Genomic DNA, 24,959 nt, shown 5'->3' with positions numbered 1-24,959 from the left:
AGGTTATATATGTTAAATGGTTTTTTGCAGTAGCCAATAGGAAGGTCGCGGGGGTGGACGATGCGCAATATGCCGAGCTTTGTTAAAACTAATGCTTGTCCAGTTTGAAATACTAAACCTAGCTTGTGTTCCATTTGGAAAAGGCGGAATGAATATAAATCAACACAATATTATTATCAACTAATATTCAGTGACGGAAATGAGCGTTTATAAACAGTGGCACATTGCTCACAACCCCCTTCCTTGAGTTTATAAGGGTTAGTAGTAGTGGAGCGCACCAAGTGGAAACAGAGGGGGGGGGCTTGACGAAACACAGATATTCATTTCATCTTGAATCCTGAAAAAATGAAAAATATATCATGTGCAATGCCTCATTAGGGACGGACAAGGCTTCGGACCAATGAGACAAGTCAAGGACAAGAAGAGAAACCGGATCGGTGTTCGGTGAGACGGAGGCGGAGCCCCCGTGACTGGGCTGGGTGTCTGCCGAGAGCTAGACAAGGCAAGGCGCTCGAGCCTGTAGCACCACACCGCCTAGACTGGTCCAAGAGAAGCAAGTGATAATGTCTGCCCCGTGCATGTGCTCTCACAATTTCATCCCTTGAGACGCAGCTTTTCAGAAAAGGACGACTGTTATTTCATACTGGTGAGTTCCCTCCGTAACACCCTTATTTCATTTTATTAGGCTATAAGGCTAGTGAAGGCATGGGTGTGTGTGTGTGTTGCCAATGTGTGTGTGTGTGTGTCTGTCTGTCTGAGCGAGAGGCTGACTAAGGTACCAGTGCGCAGGATGTGGTCAGTGAATGATGAAATACTTCACATGGATGGCATGAAGACTGGGCGGGCGGGAGGGAGGAAATTAATTTATGTGCATCCCTAAGAGGAACAAATTGTGCTCGGATACACAATGAGCCACATGGCACCTGCATGCGCCTTGTTGGGCTTGATATATATATATATATATATTTTATAATAGGCTACCATCCGCGTTCCAGTCATTATAGCCTAAATTGTGGGCCCATTTTTGATTCATCATTCTACTGAGTCATGTGCCGATACAGAGAAAATATATATTTCACTGTGCGTTTTTATCCAAAATAGCACCATGCCCCGATTTCTTTGTAATAAACTGTGATGCGAATTCTTCTTATAATAAACAATAACGTAGTGGAGGTTGCATAGCATTTCTCTCCGTTTGGCTGCTATTTTGCGTTCACTAGAATATGAAATGTCGGCCTTTGCTTTACACAAACCAGGCTAATCTGAAAGCGATAAAGGAAATGTATTAATCGCTTAATCCCGGGTTGGTGAAAGGCGAGAGGCTGCCGTGTTTCTGCGGCGTGGTGACATATCGTGATATTTTGAAGGAGGGGGATTTCACGCCCTGTGGGGCATTTTATAAAAGCCGAAAATGTCAAAAACCCCACGCCTAAAGATGCTGAGAGTTAAATGACCGGGGATGTAGTGGAGGGTAAACCCATTTTAACTCAGTGTACCCGCCTTTTTAGGCCGAATATGTCTTTCTGATGTTATTTATAGTGTACATCATAGTAAGTACTAGTATTAAATTGGTGGAAGATATATAAGCATAGGGTCTTTTAAGCGACAAAAAGACAGAATAGTGCTTTTCTGAAACTGTAATTGGTTGTAATTGGTTGTATTGCCACGTGATCACCGATGGAAGGTTACAGTCTGTTTTACCCATCTTTTTATCGACCACCGCACCTCTGGGTATAACACTATGTTTATTGTGAGAGTTGATGTCCTTTATTATTTGAGGGCTTTCCCCACTGGAGTGCGCCGGGGAAAACGAGTGTTTGGGTTCGTATGCAAATGGTCTCGGCCCTTCAATTATTCAGGAGCGTGGAAACGTGATCGTCTCCTTACCTCGACCTGTCACAGCACAGTCTGTGGCCTTTCCAAACAATGCATTCATCATTCATCATCATTCATTTATTTTGGTGCCGCAGCCATGTGATTTCCATGTGATAAACAAACTAGTTTATTCTAAGGCCCCTGCACTCCCAGAATAAAACAGTAATTCTCTGTATAGACATATTTCCACTCAAATAAGATGATGTGACATAAGTGGAAACTTGCCAGTGCAAGTAAAATCTCTAGATGAGACCTTATGAATTTTGTTCTATTGTTATGTAAACAAAATTGATAAACATTCAAACTGAAAGAATGGCTGCTGATGGATTTGACCTCTGTGTTTGGGTTGTTCAATGAAATTTCTGTTTTATTTCTTCATTTGCTAAAGGAAACCTTCCAGAGTTAGGCCTATATCATTTCTATATTGTCGTTTCTATACCATTTCCTATATCATTTGAAAAAATGCTTAATAATTAGAAATCATGTGTCAATGTCACCAGGTTTTGGTAATGCAAAGTTCATTCAAGTCAGAGGCTGAAGGTAGAGAAACAAACCTCAAACAAAAGTGATGACTAGCTACTTTGTTACAACCCACACAATCTATTTTGTTTATATGGATGATAAAGAACTTGCTCAACCCTTGCTGCATTTTATCTGATAGTTTGCTTACTGCAATATTTCCTTTTCTTCCCCACAGACACTTGGTGATAATGAAGAAATAAACAACTTCCTGATCGCTCAACCTCTAAGAACTTTCTCCAGCCCCACGGCCCCTTGAACCCAAACTCCTCCGAACTCGCAGCTTTGCCCTGCTAAAGTTAAGAGTGACTTTTCACGGACGCCGGCCCTGCCCTTCCAGCCCGCCAACCAAAAAGACGTTCCACCCCTCGCCCTTGTTTGCTTTATCAAATGCCCAAAAACAGCAAGGCCGTCAAGAGAGAGCTTGACGACGATGTCACAGAGTCTGTCAAAGACCTGCTATCCAACGAGGACGCCTGCGACGATTCCTTCAAGAAGAGCTCGCTGATCGTCAACAACCATGAGGGGGAGGGGAAGGAGTGCGACGTGGAGGAGGGCGGCTCGGACAGCGAGGAGGAGCGCCCGGCCTGGAACAGCAAGCTCCAGTACATCCTGGCCCAGGTTGGCTTCTCTGTAGGCCTGGGCAACGTCTGGAGGTTCCCCTACCTGTGTCAGAAGAACGGAGGGGGTGAGTCACCAGCAGCGCCCCTCATGCACATTTCCATTTCCACTGTGGGCACAGCAGTAGGGCCGGGCCAAACAGACAAAACTGATAACACCATAATCATAAGGAATTATTTCAGTATCGATATATAGCGATATCCGCTAATGTCTGCAAAAACCACGTTAAATAGTCAAACTGATGTTCATCACATTGAACCGCAGGGTAATATAAAGTATGGCCAAACTGTAATAATCAAATAATATTCCATAAATTGTTTCAGATCTAATCCTGTGAGAGATTTGAATTGGGATTTCGTGACCGTGGTATTATAAGGTTCTATCTGACCTTTTTGTCAAAACTGAGTTAGTCGCATGAACCTATTCTATGAGTGCCTGTTGACATATGTGTGGTGTTATTTTTTGAAAAGAATGATTTTTGAGTCTGTAATTTCTAAAACAAAAGGACCCATCTCCATTTAACTCAATGGATGCTGAAAACTTTGAAGCTCAATATCTCAGAACTATCCTGAAGGCAGATAGAACCTTATAATTCTAAGATCACGATTTGCTTGTTATTACTACTTTAGACAACAGAATTGTGCGTCACGATACCGTAATATCGTTATTTTATCACGATACGATTCTGTTGAAAGACGATGAATGATAATATTGATTTATTGCCCAGCAGTACAGTAGAACAGGCTTCAATTCCAAAACCAACAACACTGCGAGCAACCATTTAATGGATGGCAAGGTGCAGCACACCAACCCAAACAAGCACAAAATATGATATTAATACGATATGATGGCATGGTGAAAATGAGATTAAATCAGATTAAAACAGCTTTGGAAACTATTTCAAATTGATATTAGAAAGATATTTAGGTCCTGACTTCACAAAATGATGCAGGTAGCAGCTATGGACGATTACAGATGTCACCTCAATTTTCATTTTGGCGCGATATTTAAACGCGTTTGAACGTTGGTGCAGGCCGTCATATTGTCATACTTCTATTCAACATCAAAATGTTTGCTGGGAAAGAGTGTGAAAGCCAACAACACAGAGTCCTAACAGTAGACACAACAAATATTCCCGTGTCCCTTTAATGAACATGTATGATAGAGAAGTAAAGAAATATTTTTTTGAAAGAAATATTTTCCATAGGTGTTATTCTAGGATCAGCCCAATTCTCTCAAAAAGTGAAGATTCATTTCATCATCGGGTTAAAAGACAGAGTGCTGAAACTCCTCCTTCCTCGATTCAACACATGCACTGCACAGATCCAGGGGTAATGTGTGTGTATTTGCGTGAGTGCAACAAGTTCAATTCAGTGTGTGGTGTGTTGTGGCGTCGGTGTGTGAGAGAGATGGAGAAAGAGGCTTCTTCCTGTGTTGTACTTAACTGTCGAAACCAGACTCGGCTCAGTGACCTTGGTGGCGGCTGGAGCGCTCGAGATCGACACGAGAAGCCATGTGACTGTGTGTGTGTGTGTGTGTGTGTGTCTGTGTCACCGTGCCCTCTATGCAAGACTGCAACATATCGAAAACGGACAATAGCATGCAAATAAATATCCAATAATAACACTCCTGTCAATACGCAGAAAATCATTCAGAAAGCACTTCCCCCCCGTTCGAGATTACCGGTAATAATGAGCAAATTCGACCGCGCTTCAATCCAAAAATACATTTCCCACAATGCCCCAGAAACGAGAGTATGACCCACTTGCCTTTTCCCCCACAGAGTGTTGTTCTGTCACAGTGAAAACATGCTGTACATCTCCTGGGGAAGGTTAAAACATGTCACACTTCCCACCTGGAGATTATGTAAAGCCATTGACTGCCTCCAGAAAGCTGATTAAATGCAGACAGGTTGGCCAGACAGAACAGCAACTGTGTGTGTGTGTGTGTGTGTGTATGTGTGTGTGTGCATGTTGTTGTTTCTGTATACACGTTACGTTGAATTGTGTTCCCCGTATCAATGTGTATGTTTATGTACATCATTTGCGTGAGTCCATCTGTTGGTACTGAATAAGCCCAGTGTGCACCGATATCTACGTGTGTGTGTGTGTGTGTGTGTGTGTGTGTGTGTGTGTGTGTGTGTGTGTGTGTGTGTGTGTGTGTGTGTTGGGGGGGGGGTATGGGGGTTACCACTGGCAGCAGCTCCAGTCACAACCCCTCCCTATGCCTTGTCATGTTTTCCAGGTCTGTTTTAAACGGCTCTGGCCACCCTGCTGAGTTCAACTGTAATTAGATTAAAATGGCAGGTCTGGGGCTGGTGTCTCTACTGCTGTATGGTGTGTGTGTGTGTGTGTGTGTGTGTGTCTCCTTTATCTGCATCTATTATCCGCCCCCATCTGAAACCTGTCTGAGTGTGTCTGTATGTATGCTACCACCTTTCTTCTGCTTACTATACCTTTCCGCCCGCCGCTGCCGTGTCTATAGTGCATGTGTTAAAGTGCATGTGTGCCGACCGGTTGTGTCTGTGCTTGTGTCTGTCTGCCACTTTTGTGCAACACTTTCAAGCCAAAGCATGCTGTGGTAAATTCTTCAAGCTGTCAAACCCGGCACCGGAGATCCTCTAACTCGATCACCGGGTTCGTCACAAAGCTGCCAGGATCATCCAGAGCTCTCTGTCTTGGTATCGCTCGTAAAAAAAAAAAAAAAAAAAAAAAAAAAAAAAAAGCCCATTAAGGCCAAAGACAATTTTAGATTCTCACCTTCTCTTTAATGATATGAGAACATTTTGGTGTAGTTTCAGTGCGGTGAATCATCCCTGTCTGTTTATGAAAAGCCACGTGGCAAAGCTTACAGGAAAGGGATTGAGTGTGTTTTCAGAAGCCACATCCTGTATTTGGCTTTATTATGAATGAATCTAGCAAGGCCTCTGGAAAGAACAGTGATCATGCATGTGAAATCCAGCCCTCCCTCCCTCCTCCCCCAGTTTGCTTTACACGCGGTGTTTCCATAGGACAAGGAAATGGCATCCTCTTTGGCAATGCCCAAACAGGATGAACCAGCCACGTTACCTTGATCTGAGTCATAAGGAATGGGATAATTATTTTAAGAAAAGATGAAATGCCATTTTATCAGGCTGTTTGCTTTCTCAAAGTCCCATCAAAGTGTTCGAATGTCCAAGGGAGACTGTCGAGGTTTTGAAAAGACAATGGCGGGACAGGAGGTTGTTTTTGATGCCGATTGATGTCAAAGCCTCTTCCCAGGATGCCTTGGGTACACAAAGAACCAGAATTAGGCGTCTTAATATTAGAAACCAGTTAGGGTATTGTACACACACACACACACAGACATATCCAAAACAGACAGACACACACATACATACACAGTGATTGCTGCAGCAGCCTATTCCCAGAATGCTTTGTGTAGACAATGCACCAGAATTAGGCATCTTAATATTAACCATCAGTCAGCATACTGTACAAACACACACACACACACACACACTTACTTCCTGGCTGTGACCACTCCCATCCAGCCAAACCCGGACGGGACAACAGGAATCAGGAAGGGATTTGAATGAACGTCCTGCCAGATGAAACAATAAACGGTGTTGAAACAGGGATGGGATGAAACTAATATTAAACAATACACTCACGGCTGACGTTTTGATGTTGTCATCTATGAATCATCGCAGACATGACATCAGCCCTGCCACATGAACATTTAATGCTGTGGTTTAGACGGTGAGCGGGAAAGGCATAAAATGGCATGGAAGGTGATTCCAAATAACCTTTTGTAGTTGCAGTATGAATTGATCAAGAAATACCAACTCTATATAAATACTAACTCTAACTAACTCTGACTCTGGTTGTTAGATGAAAACCATATCTCCCAAAAGTATGTTTTTCAGAAAAGGAGTGCTAGTTTTCTCATCAACTGCCATGCATTTTTGAAATCACCTAATGGGTTTTCAACAGGTTTCCTAGACTTTACTACAACACAAAAACGTGGGGAAAACATAAAAATTGCAGTACTTCACCTGCAACATACAGTGCATCTTCCTCGCAGTGCCCCTTATGTAAAAGCAAAAGAAAAGGCACATTATTGGAGGATCTGGTGCCACAGATCACATCTAACCACGGGCCATTTCCTCAGAACAAAGGTTTTTACATTCTCTGCCTCTCTCTCTACCATCATGTGCCTGGCAGTCGTACGGCTCATGAGTACTCTGACTATCACAAGAGATGTGCCCCCTGTATTTTAATGCACCACACTATTACAGCCCGTCTTGGGCTTAGTCATTCACCCTGAAACCTCAATTCTACAGAGGAATGCTTTCTTTCTAATGTGCACCGAAAGTAGTCCCACTGTAATTTGGGTAATTTTAGACTTCAGTATCTTTCCTGGTTTTGCAGAATTATTTGATTGCACCGCACACCATGAGGGATATATTAGGTGGAGACGTAGATGCAGTTTGAGAGACTGGTGTGTGTGTGTGTAATTTGTGTGTGTATGAGTGTGTGTGTAAGGGACATAATGGACAGACATGTACATACTGCTAAAGAGGCTAGTGTGTGTGTGTTGTCCATGTGGTTTTAGGCTAATATGTCACCATGAAGGACATATTAGGTGGAGATATACTGTTTAAGAGGCTGGTGTGCGTGTAATTTGTGTGTGTACATGTGTGTGTGTGTGTGTGTGCAAAGAACATAATGAATAGAGATGTAGACACTGTGAAAGAGACTGATGTGTGTGTTGTCCATTTGTTTTTAGGCCAATATGTCACCATTAGATGGAGACATAGATACAGTTTAGGAGGCTGGTGTGTATTTGTGTGTGTGTGTGTAATATAAGGGACATAGTGGATAGAGACATAAGAGACTGGGGTGTGTGTATGCTTGATGCAAGTTTTTAGGCTGTTTCCAGGAACTGCAACGGTGCCACATCACAGTTATCTGATCTCGCGGTTTTCCTTCCGTGTGCCCTACATCTAACTCAGCCTCTGTATTGTGTCGATGTGCAGGAGCGTACCTGGTGCCCTATCTCATCCTGCTGGTGTTGATCGGCATCCCGCTATTCTTCCTGGAGCTCGCCGTGGGACAGCGGATCCGCAGGGGCAGCATCGGGGTGTGGAACTACATCAGCCCCCGCCTGGGGGGCATCGGGTTCGCCAGCTGCATGGTGAGTCCCAGACCGGGGGCCTGTGTCGGCTCTTTGGCTACACATCCATGTACTGAACGTCTAGCAGAAGTACGGACATTTGATACATATATGAATGAATAGTGAATAATGGTTCTGCTATTGTAATGAATGAAATACAGCTAATAATAAAATCTTAAAATGCATCTTTTGTTTTCAGTCTTAAAAAGGATGTGTCAGTTTCATCACATTAATGCACATTATATATTAAAGTGATAATGAGTAAATAATAAGTAAATGTCCATTTGCTACCCTCTATTGCTGATTGATGTAAAGCAGCAGTGATTCAACCTATATCCAGCTCATGAAAGCTTTTACATTTGCTGGCGCACAGGAAATTATGTGTTTGACGTTTCCGGTTTGTTTGGAATAAACAGAAGAGGAACAGGGTAGTTAGCATGAGCAGCGATAGCCACCAAAGAAAAGAGCGCCACCTGCAGAGACTCAAACCGCATCAACAGAAAATCCAAAGAAAAAGACGTCACAGTACTGGACACACTGTTTGACTGACAGGTGATCTCTGGGAAGTGCGGTGCAGAAACACCACAGCAGTGAGCGCTGAGCACCAAAGATGGAGACAAAAATTTAAAAGAAAGAGGAAGAACTGGCAGATTCCCGCTTTAAGTCAAGAACACATATGAGCACAACATAAGCTGATATGCATTAGATGGTGGGAAACTGACGGTCACGTACATCTCAAAACAAGTTGAAAAGGGACGAGACCGTGAAAGACTTTTTCATAGTTCAAGGGTTTTTTGTGGCACCTCAACCAGAATAAACTAATTTTATGAATCGCTGTCTCCTCCACTCCACTCCACCCCTTAACCTGCTGTGATGCATTTTATTAGGATGGTTGTAATGAGGAAAATCAGGTTACTGAATGGGTGTGGATCAGTGACATGTTTGGTAAAAGAACCACAGTTTGCCATTTTCAATCATGTCAGCTACAGTGGTTGAAGCTGATTGAGTGCATAGTTACCTGTGGGGATTAGACAAAAGCTTCCACCAAATGACAAATTCCACCAAACAATAGTAATTATTATTATCTCTGTTCCTGTTCAGCTCATGGCACTGCCAGTGCTGTGTATTTAATTCATAGCTGGAATACTTTAATCCTGCCCAGCAGGAAATGCCTGAAGTTGTTTTCAGCCTGAGGTTTGATTAAAGAAAACCTTTAAAGTCCTGTTCCCTGTTGCTGGTTGTGAATGCGTAGCGTCATCTCTGCTCTCTCGCCCGTAGGTGTGCTTCTTCGTTGCCCTCTACTACAATGTTATCATCGGCTGGAGCCTCTTCTACTTCTCCCAGTCCTTCCAGCAACCGCTGCCGTGGCATGAGTGTCCGCTCATCAAGAACAAGACCAGTACATGTAAGACACAGTCACAATCATGCATATTTAGATTCAGACTCAAGGGCCAGTTAAGCAGCTCTGAGATCTGGAGTTCTCTCTCAGCCACACACACACACACACACACACACACACACACACACACTGACCTCATATCTTAAAATTGTCAAATAAAAGTGCGGTAGACTACTGAAGATTTGTTATGTTTCCTGCCGCCGCCAGTACCCTGGAGTGTTTTGTGTACAATAATACAACTTTATTTATAGAGCACCTTTCAAAATAAAGCTACAAAGTGAAAGATGAAAACAATGACGTGCTATACAAAGGATAAAGTAAAACAATAGCAAAGCAATGTGAGAAATAGAAAATGAGACGACAATCAGAAAAGTGATGTCCGAAACAAAATGAAAGTCTTTACATAAAAGAAAGTTTATGAAAGTTTATGAAAATGGCTTTTGAAAAGCGATTTAAAAGATGAAATCAATTTGGTCAGCCTGAGCTCCTCAAAAATGTTTGTTTTACATTTTTAATTGAATCGCTTGTGTCCCGTCTGTTCTGTAAAGCACTTTGTGACAAAATTGTAATTTTAAAAAACTGCTGTATGAATTAATTTGATTTGATTTGCTGTATTCCATGCTGCATTTGTTTCTCAGACACTATAAATAATTGTAATAAAAAGGTACAGCACAAGGCTGCCCTGTAACGCCTATCGTATTGTCCATAGATGTGGTGCCAGAGTGTGAGAAGAGCTCAGCCACCACCTACTACTGGTACCGCGAGGCCCTGGACATCTCCGACAGCATCTCTGAGAGCGGAGGCCTCAACTGGAAGATGACCGTGTGCCTGCTGGTCGCCTGGTCCATGGTTTGCCTCGCCATGATCAAGGGAATCCAGTCCTCTGGGAAGGTGAGCAGGAAAATCTTTTTTAACTTACCTTTTTTTTTTATCTTCTTTATCCAGAGTTTTTCTGACCACACACGCTTTGTCCCCTGCACTGCCCTCCTTCTCAGTCTTACAGATGCACACATTCACACCTATGAGCTGTCCAGCACAGCCACATTCACCTGCTGTTGGCCAGTGAGCAGCTCCACCGGAGCAATGAGGGTTTAAAGTGATGTTGAACTTTGGTAGTACCTTGTAGCTTCCTGGCCATGATCTAACCCCAAAATCAGCGATTCTATGTTATCTGTTGCTGCAGTAGAGACGATTGGGGAATTGTGTTTTTTTCTCTCTCCATTCACTTCCATTATATGGCGAAACAGGTCTGAAAGTCACACTTAAAATGAATGCGAACAAAGCAGATTCTGACAGTATATAAAAAACTAGTCATTCTGTCAGTCAGTCTTTCTTTATGTTTATTAAACCCTTCAGTTTAAACAAGTGTAACACCGAAATCCGGTTGGAGGAAACTTATATGGACAGAAGAAAATAATACGTTTACCAATAATTGTAAATGGAGAGAGAAAAAAAAACGCAATTCTCTAATTGCCTCTAATGGAGCACCAGAGCAACAGATAACAGAAAATCTACGATTTTAGGGTGATATCATGGTCAGGAAGCTGCATCCAAGGTACTACCCAAGTTCAACATCACTTTAAGTGCCTTGCTCCCTGTCTCTTGCTCCCCTTTAGGTTACTGCCAGCCCAAGTAAATTGGGAGAAAGTTGTAAAAAGAGGGAATGAGGCACAGAAGGAGAAGGGTTTGTGCGAGCGAGAGGGGAACATGGCCGACTACAACTTCCCTGCAATCCTGGCAGCTTGGCCTAGATAACTACTCAAATATAACCCATGTACCCTGGAAAATGGAGAGCAGTGATTGAAACAAAGGGCCATTTCAAGGCCAAGTGTGTTGGAAAATCCTCTCACGAAATTAGCTCACCTCAAGGTGGAGGCTTATAGGGGGCACTGTATGGACGCTTGGTCTAAAGACACCGCTGAGTGACTACTGTAATGTTACTTGACAAATTTCTCTAATGATACAGTCTTAGATATGATCCATGGAGCTCATGTGATCTTTTCCCAGATTTCTAGCTTAGCTTACTTTAGCCTAGCTTAGTGTAGCAGAGCTGACAATAGCGTGACTAGCATCCGGAAGGATTAGCCCACTGGCTAAAGGTTGGCGTTTGCTTGCAAACTCACCCGGCTACTCTCTTTTTCCAGGTGATCTTTATCCTTCCAAGTTTTCTCCTATCATATGACAAGCATTAGCTGCTGTACTTCCAAGGTCAGAGTCGAGGTTGCACTAATTGGTGAAATGGTAGCAGTTTTTAATCTTCCCAGAATATGCTTTGATGCTAAAGTCATGTTCGATTTTGGTATTATCCCCGCTCCTTGTGTCAGGCCTAGCTGGGTCAAAACAAAGTGGGTCAGGTCAAAATCACTACAGTATCTTCAGTGAACACTTTTTGCAGGTTGACCAGAAAGTGAAAACCCAGTATGTACAGCCCTATCATTAGAATCTTACTTTAGTTTCTTGTGATGGTGTGGGAAACGTGGCTGTCTGCTAGCTAGCTAAATGAGCTTTTTCCCCTTCGATTCAGGCATTGTCCTTCGCTGGGGTCTTATCCCAACAGCTGTCTGCCGTTTGGCTCCGCTGAAGCCTCGTCTTTTGCACTGCACTCACCACAGCAGACACAGACAAAACAAGATGGATGCCTTCTCCAGCAGAGGTGCTTTAATCTTGGTCCACTGCCATGGTGATTTGCAGGGCCGCCGACAGACAGTCTCGTTTCCCCAATCTACCACATCCTGTTGCCTGGCGTGAAATGTCACTGATAACCACAGTCCTCATTATCATTATCTCAATCATTGTCATTATCATGACTGCCATGCTGTCAGGGGTGTATAGGCATAAATATATTCAGCTCTCATGAAGTCCTTGCGTTGAATCAGTAGTGGATCATATTTACTGCTCGATTATATCATTGAATAACATGAAATATATGACTGTCTCTTACAAAGATATAGTCTTTTGTTTTTAACAAAAGCAATAGCCAATCATTTGTGCAAAAAGCCAAATGGGAGCCACCCAAGCTGGTGGTTAATAGCACAGTGCGAGCCAGATGGGTGTCCTCCAACTACGCTGTGTGTCTAGATGGCCTTTTGAGTTGGCTAGAGTGGAATTGGCCATGAACTTTTCTTTCTTTCAAGGGTGCAGCTTGAAGTGTCTTTGAAGCTTAATCAGAGCTTTGCGTACAAAAGAATATTAATGCCATCTCCACCCATGTTCACAAAAGCCTTTTCCAAGGAATATCCCCACCGCGAACTGCATTTCTCTCCCAGTTCTGTGTGTGGGTGGGTGTGAAAGGGAGCAGACCGTTTTGGTTACCATGGTTATACGCGCTCTTTTGGCTTGGCTTGATTGTCAAGAGTGTGGCAGAAGAGGGGGACAGAAGCATTTTTGGCTTATGGCGGGGGAGAGAGGACTCAACATGCATTTGGTAAAATAATGAGAAAATTCTCTGCAAGATAAATAATGAATTTGCAAAGATGCCGAACACCAATCAATGGAACCAATTATGTGTTAAGTAAAAAGCACACAATTCACTAGATATAAAAAACAATTCTAACAATTAGCCTTCAAAGTATTGATCCCCTGTATATGAAGAATATCAGCAATTACACATGCCCTTCTATCATCTTGGGGGGGAAAAAAATACCATAGGCTTTTGTATCAGTGTATGGAGATAACGATTCTCAGAACATGACCTATGCTATCTGCCATGACATGTAACCTTTCATAATAAAAGTCCTTTTTGATAGAACATTAGACGGAGGCTGCAAAGGAGCAGATAACTACTTATCACTGAGAATAGCAGCCTGTTTGGCTTTGTGATGACCAAGGTCGTGATTGTGGTTTTATTCAAGAGCACAAAAGCTGGAGGCCCTTCAGAAAATGACACACAGGCTGACGAGGATGTTCAGAGCCACAGTTGAGAAAACGTAAATGAAATCTATGACATTTGACATTGCATTATGACAGTTTACTTCCACTGCAGGTTGCAATAATCCGTTAGGAGCATCACCACTAGAAGAACAGGGTTTATATTCTGTGATGAGCAAAAAACAATGAAAGTTTTAAAAAATAACTCATTTTGTTATTTATATGATCATGGTCAAGTTCAGTCTATAGTTATGCATTTTAACAAAAGTTAAAGCTGGAAACCAAGAGAACCAAGACTCCAAGTCTGTGATGTCATAAAGAGACAGAGTCTGAAGATGCTCCCTTGACAATGAATAGAAAACCAACTTTGTGGTCTCTACAACACTCAAGTACTGAATAAGATTTCCTGTGAATATGGAACCAAATTTTTTGTTGCACAACATTACCAGAAAATAAAGCTCATTTAGTGACTAACATCTCAGACAAAACAATCTGAAAACTACAAAAACTACTGTGTGTATTTCAGTGAGTCACAGATTAGAGCCTTGGTTCTGCTTCTAGCATTGGGAGCTTTACATGTTGATTGAACTGTCACATTAAATATCACATTAAATACATATATATAGATGAATTCTGTTGTGGGGTGAATTATCCCTTTAAGACAAGAGGTTAGGCTTTCTCCCTCAGAGCTACATATGGACCACCATGTAGGAGAGGCAATGTCTCTGAATCATCAACTCTGCTGATGACTCAACCTCAAACCATCCCCCATTGGTTGCACCCACACCCCACTGCCACGCCTCTAAGCCCATGTGTCAGAGTGTCGGGCTTGACTCAGGCCTTTCAGCCCTCCTGCTCTGCTCCTTCCATTGCCACCTCCCCTACCCAGAGGAATTTTCCAGATAATACAGCATAGTGTGGAGCAAAAAAAAAGAGAAGAGAGGCCCACTTGTCAGATTAGCGCGATAATGGGACAAAAGCACTTGCATGGGCTGAGCTGCTACCGTCGTTGGCCTAGCACCCTACTGATCTTGGTTACACAAGTTTCATGGCACATTACTCAACATCGCTTCAAATTTACTTGTCTTGTCTTGAATAAACTGGAACTGCCATGCTCTGAAAAAAAAAGGAAAAGATTTAACGACTGTCCTAAAATCAGCTCTTAATTGCAAACGGAGACCTTTGACAAAAATAGGAATTGGAGGAAGAAAAAAAAATGCAAAAAATAAATAAATCAAAAACTCACTTTCACATTGTTATATAAGTGTTACTGTGTAATGAGATGTGCAGCATTTGAAAGATAGGACACCTACTCAGCAGCAAACATAAGACACTCTTGCAGGGTTTCACTCTCTTCATATTCAGTTCTCCTCTTGTCTTTTTTACACATTTTGAAGTTCCTGTCAAATCGTCATGATCAGCACCGTGCAGATAGTTAGGCCTGAGGATCACACTATATTTATTTCTACAATCTACGCATAGTGCTTCCTCATCTGCTGGTGTCATCATCTGACAAGCATTTGCCACACAGCCTTTAGCTCCTTGCCAGGACCTTAGAGTGCTAATCAGCACTGTAGAAACCTACGATAAGTGGCACTGATGAGTTGAATATGAAGGAGACGTGCATCACAAATTATCTTCTTGGACTTGGTGAAACGCGATCTGGCTGCTCTTGCAACTAGGTCACAAGCATAAACAAAAGCCTAACTTGGAATCAACTCGGATTTGATTTTTAGCATCTTACTCAAGCAATCAGATTTTGTTCTTATTCCTGAATGTTTCACCTCAGACTCCTGTTTCAATTATTTATCCCTTGCTCCAGGTGGCTCCATATCCTCCAAGACACTTTGTATCCCACTCAGAAGAGGGATGAGACACCTTCAGGCTAAAAAACACATTGTTATACATTAAGCTGACATCTAGAATAACACAAAAGTACAGACTGACTGCAACAGAAGAATAAGATTATATTTTTAGATCATCAACATTGCAAGTAAAAAATAGTAAGAGTCAAAGCACTGCACCTTTCCAATAGATGCAACAAATACTCCTGTGTCCTTAGAATAATCACGCATGAGAGAAAATTGCGCGTTAAAGAAAGAAGAGCCAGGCAGAAAAGGTAGAAATGTATTTTTACACTGAGGAGAAGCAGAGCTGCAGTGCTGGAGCTCCTGCAGTGTGCAGGGTTCAGGCTTCTTGCCCTGAGGCTGCTGAGTTTGATTTTCTTGATGTTTCCTGTCGGCGCTGAGGACAGATGAGACATCAGGTGACACGGGAAACGATTCCCCCAAGACACCGTCCTATAAATATAAATATAACTCATGTGAAAGACATAATATGAATGTACACTAACGGCCAAAAGTTTGAACACACCTGATTGAATGCACTATGTTTTTCATTATCTTAAAACCATTTTGATCTAAAGGCTTCTGCTTAAATGCTTGAAATTTGCTTGAAAAGGCAAAGGGCGGCTACTTTAAAGAATCTAAAATATAAGATAGTTTGGATTTGAACACTTTTTTGATGTCTTTACTATTATTCTAAAAAGTGGAAAATAGAACAAATAAAGAAAAATGTGGTGTGTCCAAACTTTTGACTGGTAGTGTATTTAAGCACAAATAACCCTCTTTGGCTGATTAGAAAGTAAGTAAAATACAATTCCACATGAATTGATAATTACCTGATGATTGGTTATTTTTTTCCAGATTTTTTTCGGAGTACATGAAATAATTTGTCACTCATGAATTTGGGGATCCTGAGTCTCATCCTTTTTTAGCCCTCTGGCCAGTTTGGGTTTTATGCTACACTTGTGCTGTATTCAACAGTTGCATTTGAGTTGTGTGTGTGTGTGTGTGTGTGTGTGTGTGTAACAAGTTGTACCGTTTGGTTGCAGGTGATGTACTTCAGCTCCCTGTTCCCGTACGTTGTGCTGATCTGCTTCCTGGTTCGGGCGCTGCTCCTCAAGGGCTCCGTGGACGGGATCCGACACATGTTCACACCCAAGGTAACCAGTCGACGTTTCTCTGCTCCGCCCACATACTAATTCAGAGGAGGGATGCTGTACTGAATCAAACAATAGACTATTCTTTGAAACGTGTGACATGCTGCAGTAGGAAGGATGTCTTTATCGAGCAGAACGTGTCAGAAATCTAGAAATACACTCGGCTGCATCTGGTTCCATTCTCTAAAACAGCTGTGCTCTGTGAAGTGGACCCCGCTGTACATCGGGACTTTATGTACTTTACACTCAGCCGCCATTCATTACGCCGCACATTATTCAATAAAAGGTGTCTGAACTCAAAAAGCGGATCTGCACCGTAATAGGCTAGCTTCTCCGCAGCAACAGGCCAATGGCACCTCGGGCCGTGGAATCTTTTCGGCAGCAGCTCCGCTCACCATGGAAACAGGAGTCGCCGAGGCTTTATGTAACAAACCAACCGAAGACGCTCGCTCACAGCAGAGTCTGTCTCATGTGTCTGCTCTGGCTCATCGGCTGACATCTTACCACTTCAAAAGCCAACTTCTCCCACCATCTTCTGTGTAGCTGGAGACATCAAAGCAGCGCCGGCTGTGTCTCCTTCATGTCTGCTTTGTGCTCGGTTAGGCATCCATGCGACAAAAAAACCACGGTGTGAAAATGGTTACGTGCGAATAACAGGCCCGGCTATTGAGATTAAGCTGCACTTTATTGATCGCCTAGGGGAAATTCTAGCATGATGTGTCATTTCCCGTGGTAAGATGGTGCATGGAAAACCTGCACGGAAGGAGAAATGAGAGAATTTTCACAAAAATGAATGGTTTATATGCAGATTCTTTTCTTGGTAAACATCTGAAGGATTGCTGATGGATGTGCTCGCTTGAAGTAACAAAGCAGATTGATGAGTTGATTGAAGGAAATTGCAGCAACATTTTAAACGACTGTCGCTTAACAACAGTCTGCGAAATGTTACATCATACAGATTATTCACCACTGTATCACTGAGCCTGATGCCACTGTGACAACACTATCCACAATCCACTATAACGCAATTAATTTCATAACCTCATGTGTGTCATCATAGCACTAGTGTCATGCCCATTCAACATAAAATAAATTAGGATTTTCTTGTTGCTTTTCATTAATAATATTTAGTCATGATGATTCAGTGTAGTATAGCATATATTGGTAATCCGCCCTTCCCTGTTTCTCATGCTTTAACATGTTGGAATCGCAAGAAATCACTGCATATGAAAATGCAGCCAGCGTCTATTAATTAGCATGTAAGAGCCATTCTAGGGGAAAAGATATTTTGATATATTTGTAATTTGTATATTTGAAATAATGTTGATAGCTAATAATGTTAATTGAAATACTAGTGATATTAAATAGTCAATTTGTACTATAGTCATATTTGTTGATTATTATAGAACATTAGATTTCCTATAGTTTCTTAGGTAGTCCTATAGCCTAATAGATTCTAAGTAGTTGAAATGCTCCTTTACATTGACGTCACCGTCATTAGACTCTATTGGAGTGAGAAAGTCCACGGAGCAACACAGTTTTTTGACCGAGAGAAAATGATTGCCAATTGACGAAACAGCTTTGTTTCTCCACTAAACGTTCTAAATGGAGTTATGGTCTCTTGAGATTTATTCGCGTCAGACTCATTGCTTTTGGACTTTACCTAGTAGTTGCACATTTTGAAACACTGAAGGAGTGCTGCTACATAGCATGTTTGTGTGAGCGTTTTCCCTCATTTTGGTCTCCACACCTCTGATATTAATCCCATATGTGCCATGTATGTACTGTGTTACTCTGCACCAATGTCACCAAGACAAATCCCTGTAAATGTATTGTACTTGTCAGCTAAATCAATTCTCATTCTGACTCTGTTGTGTCCAGCTGGAGATCATGCTGGAGGCCAAGGTGTGGCGAGAGGCGGCGACGCAGGTCTTCTTCGCCCTGGGCCTCGGCTTCGGCGGCGTCATCGCCTTCTCCAGCTACAACAAGCGGGACAACAACTGCCACTTTGATGCCGTCTTGGTGTCTTTTATCAATTTCTTCACCTCCGTGCTGGCCACCCTGGTGGTGTTCGCCGTGCTGGGCTTCAAAGCCAACATCATGAATGCCAAATGCGTCGCACTGTGAGTACGAGCTTTGTCTCACCTTCAAAGTCATTTCCAAACTGGACTGCAACTGTATTGTGTAGACTTTTAAAAGCCAAAAATCACATGTGAATGTACACCAAATTTTGAGCATTCACCTTAGTATTTTGGGAAAGTACAGAGGGAAACGGTAGGGAAGACACAGGAGAGAAAGCTGTGGCAGAAGTTGATCCACTCATGTGGTTCAGAGGCAGAGGATTTCATCACTTGACTCTCTGGACACTCCGACTGTGTCTTTAAAGCTGCACTTGGCTTTTATGTGAAAATACATCCATCTTATCAGCCTGAATCACAAAGTGGGGCTTCAATAGAGAAGAGTGTTCCATACACCTTAGATTCGCCCTATTTCTCCAACAGAAATTCTGGTAATTCTGACAAATCTTAGTGACAAAAAGTGACAAAACTTAAAAGCAAAATACAAACGGTCTCCTAAACAGCAGCAAGCAAACGCTCCGTCCAGAGAAAGCTGGACTCACCAACATTAGATGTTTTGCCTCTCTCGTCCCTTTGGTATAAAGCATCACCGACCGGCTGGGTTGGTAAACCTGAGCGCGTTGTGTGCAGTTTACTCACATCATGTTACATGATTTCTGGGTATAACAGTTACCTCTCGCTGCCATTTGGAGCTGCCAATGTGCGAAGATGCGTAGTGCAGCTTTAAAGAACTAAAGGTGTTTTGAGTTTTGTTGTTCTACTCCATGACCAGAACTGGCGTCTTGTGTTCATAAAGTATCAAGTATCCATCCGTTTGGCTTCTTTCTCAGGAACACCAAGAAGATCGTGGCATTGTTGGGGAATGAGATCAACGACAACCTGATCCCCCACCACATCAACTTCAGTCATGTCAGCGCTGAGGACTACCAGCAGATGACAGACATCATCAAAGGGGTGACGGAGAGCGATTACACAAAGCTGGGCCTGGACTCCTGCAGCATCGAGGAGGAGCTCAACAAGGTGCGTACTGATGAGGAAATACAGAGGAAAGGTATTTAATAGTCAGTAGTAGTAGTCAATATACTGGAGGAGCAGACATGACACCATGGTGAAGTTTACAGTCTACACAATGTAATGTGGGAGGTAGGTGGGGTCAAACCACAATATGTCCAAATAATGACGGCATATTCATTTAAACAGAGTTTGGAGATTTCTTACTCATGGAAAAATGCTAAAACACCAAAATGATAAAACATAAAAATACAGACATTTCATAAGCCACTTGGTTTTTTTAGTTCACCTACACAAAGAAACAACAACAAAAAAAAAGATGACAAACAAGAGTGCAGTAAGACATCATTTCCCCAATATTAATAGTCTGGATAATGCTGCAGTATGCAATATTACAGTATATTAAATCACATATTAAATCCCAGTTATCCAGCACTTGCCAGTTGAACATGTATTCATGCATTCTTCCTTCTTTCCCCCACAGGCGGTCCAAGGCACAGGCTTGGCCTTCATTGCCTTCACAGAGGCCATGACCCACTTCCCAGCCTCGCCCTTCTGGTCCGTCATGTTCTTCCTCATGCTGGTCAACCTGGGCCTGGGCAGCATGTTCGGCACCATCGAGGGCATCCTCACGCCGCTGATAGACACCTTCAAAGTCCGCAAGGAGTTTCTTACAGGTTAGAGAGACCTTACGGTAACCGCAGGGTCATAGAAACGATTCTCGAAACAACCAGTGTGCCCATAAAGTGATGTTGAACTTTGGTAGTACAAAAAAACAAAGTAAGAGACTCGTTTTTTAAATATTGGCAGAATTTGCTTTGTCAAAGTCCTTTCTCCCTCCTTTTTTTGCCTATATACAATTATTGATAAATGTACTATTTTCTTTCGGTGTTACACTTGTTCAAACTGAAAGGTGGTGATTCACTTAAAACTATTTCAGCAGCATGACTAGTTTTTTTTTATATATTGTCAGAATCTGCTTTGTTCGGGTTCGTCTATGTGCTAGAAGTGTGATTTTCAGACCTGTTCCTCCATACAATGTCAGTGAATGGAGAGAGAAAAAAACACACAATTCTCCAGTCTCCTCTACCGGAGCAACAGATAACACAGAAAATCGCTGATTTGGGGGTTTTATCATGGAGGAAGATACACAACCCAAGGTACTATCAAAGTTCAACATCACTTGAAGCAAGACACCGGTCCTCTAGCTGCTGCTGCAGGGTTACCATTTCCTGATGAACTCTGATGAAATGTGCACCTCTATATGTGGGTCAGATGGATACAAAGTCTTAATCGCACTGTGAGTAATGTGGTGACTGATGTGCTCTAAAATTCATTTCAAAAAGAGAGAGTAGATGAGAGCATCCAGAAGTATTAAAAACAACTTCTTGCGCAAGGAAACTTCATGAGATGACTTTCCATCAAAAAGAAGAGAAGAGCAGTCTTTACTACACATCCCATCACCACTAAATGTCGTAAAAAGCTGCACTTACAGTAAGGCTCAATCGCTGCTTCACACTTCAGCGGTTTACTGAACAGGATATGGGCCTTTCTGTTTGGCCTTTTAACACGAATGGCTTCAAGTGGGTTTTGCTTTACTTATGCTCCATTTTAGCTCAACTCTACTCCACTCATTTGGGTTTTAATGGATAATCTCCAATCTCCAATGGTCCATATCCTTTGATGAACCTTAAAGATAGATGTAATTTCTATATACTTTTCATATGAGTGCATCGCTTGAAGGCAAATATTTTTGCATTTCTAACACCAGCTGTGGAACAAGATAAACTTCTCCAATTTTGAGTTGGAACAATTATCACAATTAGTAAAAATAAAGTCCCACAAATGACACTATATGCAACACAATATGTATTTACAGAGTGATATGTACTGTACCATATGTGTCAGTATGTGCAGTGAAATTAAGTGAAATTTCTGTGTATTTATTGGTGATTGAAGTAATCCTGATGTAACTAATGAGCCGCTCTTCTCCTGCAGTGGGATGCTGCCTGTTGGCCTTCTCCATTGGTCTCCTGTTTGTTCAGCGCTCAGGGAATTACTTTGTGGCCATGTTCGACGACTACTCAGCCACTCTGCCTCTGCTCATAGTGGTCATACTGGAGAACGTGGCAATCGCCTGGGTCTACGGGACTGACAAGTATGTACACACGTCATCTGTGGCACACGTTATTTTGCTATTTTATTTAAACTTTTACACCAAGTATCCTAGATCCTCAAGAAGAGTTTTGTTCCAAAATAAGAAATCCACCATTTGAAGAAAATGACACCTACTCTTACAAATCTATTTGCTTACATGACTATAAATATCATATTAGCTAGTTTAAAACGTTGCCTACAAAATACCTAACAACTTCGAGGACAGAATCATCTAAATTTTTGAACTACTGAGAAGTCATTTTCAAGTATTATGGGTATGTTTTTGGAGTGAAACCATCCAAATGGAGCCGTAACGGCAACATATAAAGGCCATCAGGTTTATGAAACATAAACATCAAACCATTGTGAATCATCAATGAGGAGGAGGACAGAATCATCTATATTTTCGAACTTCTGAGTGGTTATTTTCAAGTAATATGGGTATATTTTTGGACCATTCAAACGGAGCCATAAAGGCAACATATAAAGGCCATCAGGTTTATGAAACATAAACATCAAACCATTGTGAATTCTTTACCACCAACATCTGATCTCACCTCCCGCTGCGCCGCTCTGTTCTCGCCCCCCTGCCACGCTCCCCTCTCAGGTTCTTTGAAGACCTGAAGGACATGCTGGGTTTCACGCCGTTCCGTTTCTACTACTACATGTGGAAGTACATCACGCCCATCCTGCTGATGGTCCTCCTGGGCTCCAGCTTCATCCAGCTGGCCATGACCCCGCCCAGCTACAGTGCCTGGATACAGGAAACGGTGAGTCAACGTCTCCGCCTCCGTCTCCGCCTCCGTCTCTCCGGGGACGAAGGATCAATGGGGGTGGAAGTTCTCCTGCTCGGTAATCCTGGAACAACTAAAAAGCAAATTAAAGGGTTCAAAGTAAATGAGGCGGTAGCTAAGTTTTCACTGGTAAACACACGTGGCGTTTAGGCGTCTTTTAACCCCCGGAGAACAACAGGATGTATGGTCTACCACACAGACATCCAAGCACCTGTTTGATCAGATCAAGAGAGTGGGAGACTGCAGCCCCTGGTCATTTTAAACGCTTCAGTACATGGAGCAATGGCCAACTGGGAAAAAAAAAAATGTCCCTGCTTGTACTGTTTTAATTTGACTTAATTTGCCCAGTGAGTGAACTAACACTTCTCAGCTCACCAGACCAGCTAATTGGGTTCACCTGCAGCTGAACAAAGCAGCACTGTGAGGCATATAAGTGGATTTGGTTTACCTGAGTGAGCAGAATGATCGGTCATCATTTCTCATGAAGTGCATCTCAGTTTTGGTCAATTAAGTAAGTGAGAACAGGTGATTGTCATTTCATCAGGCCGCCTTTACTGTCATTTAAACTCAAAAATGTCTTTAAAGAGAAACTAAACCCCAAACCCAAATCTGTGTAAAGACTGACATCTAATGGTAAAAATCATGCTACTGAAGTTTCAAGTTTCCATCTGCTATTGGCTGATCTTTGGTGCCAGATGATGTCACCACCTGTTGGAGGATGACATCACCTTGCACCAAAGATCAGCCAATAGCAGATCGCAATTTCAGTAACATGATATTTACAATTAGATGTCAGGCTTTACAGAGATTTGGGTTTGGACTTTAGTTACTCTTTAATAACCTTTACATACTGCTGAGTGTCCAAAAGGATTTATGCACTATTAATACGAGCTACAGCACCATGAAAATCCCAAAATGATGCTCCAACACTTGACACCAGTTATCTTCTCAAGAGAAAACTCTTGGCCTTTGTCTAACCTCTATATCCATCGTAACCTGCTGTTCTTCCTGTGTGCGTCCACCAGGCCAGCGAGCAGACGCTGAGCTTCCCTCCGTGGGGCATCGTCGTCTGCATCTCCCTGGTGGTGGCGGCCATCCTGCCCGTGCCCGTGGTCTTCGCCCTGCGCTACTTCAACATCATCGACGAGAACGCCGGCGGCCTCTCCACCGTCTCCTACAAGAAGGGCCGCATCATCAAGGAAAGCGCCCGGCCCGGGGAGGACGACGACACCAGCCTCATCCACGGCAAGTCGCCCAGCGAGGCGCCCTCGCCCATGCCGGGCAGCATCTACCGCAAGCAGAGCGGCGGCGTGGGCACCGACGCAGACACCGCACCCAACGGCCGTTACGGTATCGGCTACCTGATGGCCAACATGCCGGACATGCCCGAGTCTGACTTATAGAACGACTGTAAGCCCCGCCCCGGCGTACCGGTTGGCCAATCCACTCCCCCACACCCCTTTACCCCACTGCGTGCATTTAGTCGGCGGAATCATCCGTATATATTTTAACTCGTACTGTATATTCTTTGTAGATATCGTAGCTGCTCTCCTACTTATCGTCTCTGAACCTTATATGACTGTCTACCTTAAAAGGGCGTGTGGATAAACGTCATCCTCGTCTGTCCCCTTCTCCCATCGCTTGGCTGCGTCCCACACTGACCTCTAGCCCCTCGTCCCGTCTGCCCTTGCCCGCTCCTCCTTGTAGATCCTGCAGGATAGAATAGGTGTAAGCAATAAGGTGGACGCTCCGCCAAGCCTACTTGAACAAGAGTCTACAGAGGGGAGTGCGTAAAGGAGCGGGTTTGGGGGGTGAAGAGGTCGGCTCGGGACCGCGCCCCTCGTGCATCTGTGGGCAGTGTGAATCGAGCCAGCTTCACATTGTGCTGTAAAATGGCTGTGTACATTATGACCCCCCACCTGCTGGCCGAAAAGTAATGAGATTAGTAGCAGTGTAGCCGCTTTGGATGGCGTGTGACGATGCAATACTGACCCCATTTTTCTTGGCGAAAGTACCAACTAGTTCAAACAGCGAAAGGATGGCATTGAAAACCACTCCCATGATTGTTCAAGAAAAAAAAAAAAAAAAGTGTGCCTAAATAATTTATATTTGTTTATAGAATACATGGTGGACGTTGTATATTTAAGGTATTCTGTAAATATAATATATAAATATTATAAATATATTTATCTGAATAGTTTGGATATCAGAACACCGTGTTTTTATGGTTCAGAAGTGCTTCAAATCCTTAACGCTGGTCTCTTTTTTTTTTACTAATGTGCTGTCTATGTATACGAGGGCAGAGTCCTCCTTGTAAATACTTTTTTCCATGAAATTGCTTCAAATGCGATGTCTTTTTTTTCCCCTGTCGAGATTAAAGATCAAATATGGTCCGTTCTTGGCACTGCTGTCTGTGTTGTCCGTTTTCTTCTACCTGAACTGCAGTTTCACTCAAGGAAAAGGTCAACTCTGAGAGGTCA

General features: G+C 42.8%; 1 protein-coding gene across 1 annotated transcript; it reads left to right on the top strand.

Moving 5' to 3' along the window:
* The first annotated feature begins 519 nt into the window (after positions 1 to 519).
* On the top strand, positions 520 to 24,883 carry slc6a15 (solute carrier family 6 member 15). The gene is made up of 12 exons (XM_071925517.2): positions 520 to 646; positions 2,573 to 3,082; positions 8,036 to 8,193; positions 9,451 to 9,577; positions 10,281 to 10,462; positions 16,332 to 16,442; positions 18,321 to 18,562; positions 19,348 to 19,537; positions 20,013 to 20,205; positions 21,527 to 21,686; positions 22,293 to 22,455; positions 23,505 to 24,883. Exons 2-12 carry the CDS (start codon positions 2,785 to 2,787, stop codon positions 23,880 to 23,882), a joined length of 2,202 nt encoding a protein of 733 aa, XP_071781618.1. The 5' UTR covers positions 520 to 646; positions 2,573 to 2,784; the 3' UTR covers positions 23,883 to 24,883.
* Positions 24,884 to 24,959: the final 76 nt, after the last annotated feature.

The sequence above is a fragment of the Centroberyx gerrardi genome, chromosome 4 (assembly GCF_048128805.1).
Source record: "Centroberyx gerrardi isolate f3 chromosome 4, fCenGer3.hap1.cur.20231027, whole genome shotgun sequence".
Classification (NCBI taxonomy): domain Eukaryota; kingdom Metazoa; phylum Chordata; class Actinopteri; order Beryciformes; family Berycidae; genus Centroberyx; species Centroberyx gerrardi.
The sequence above is the reverse complement of the archived record's forward strand: the minus strand, read 5'-3'. Positions and strand labels throughout refer to the sequence as shown.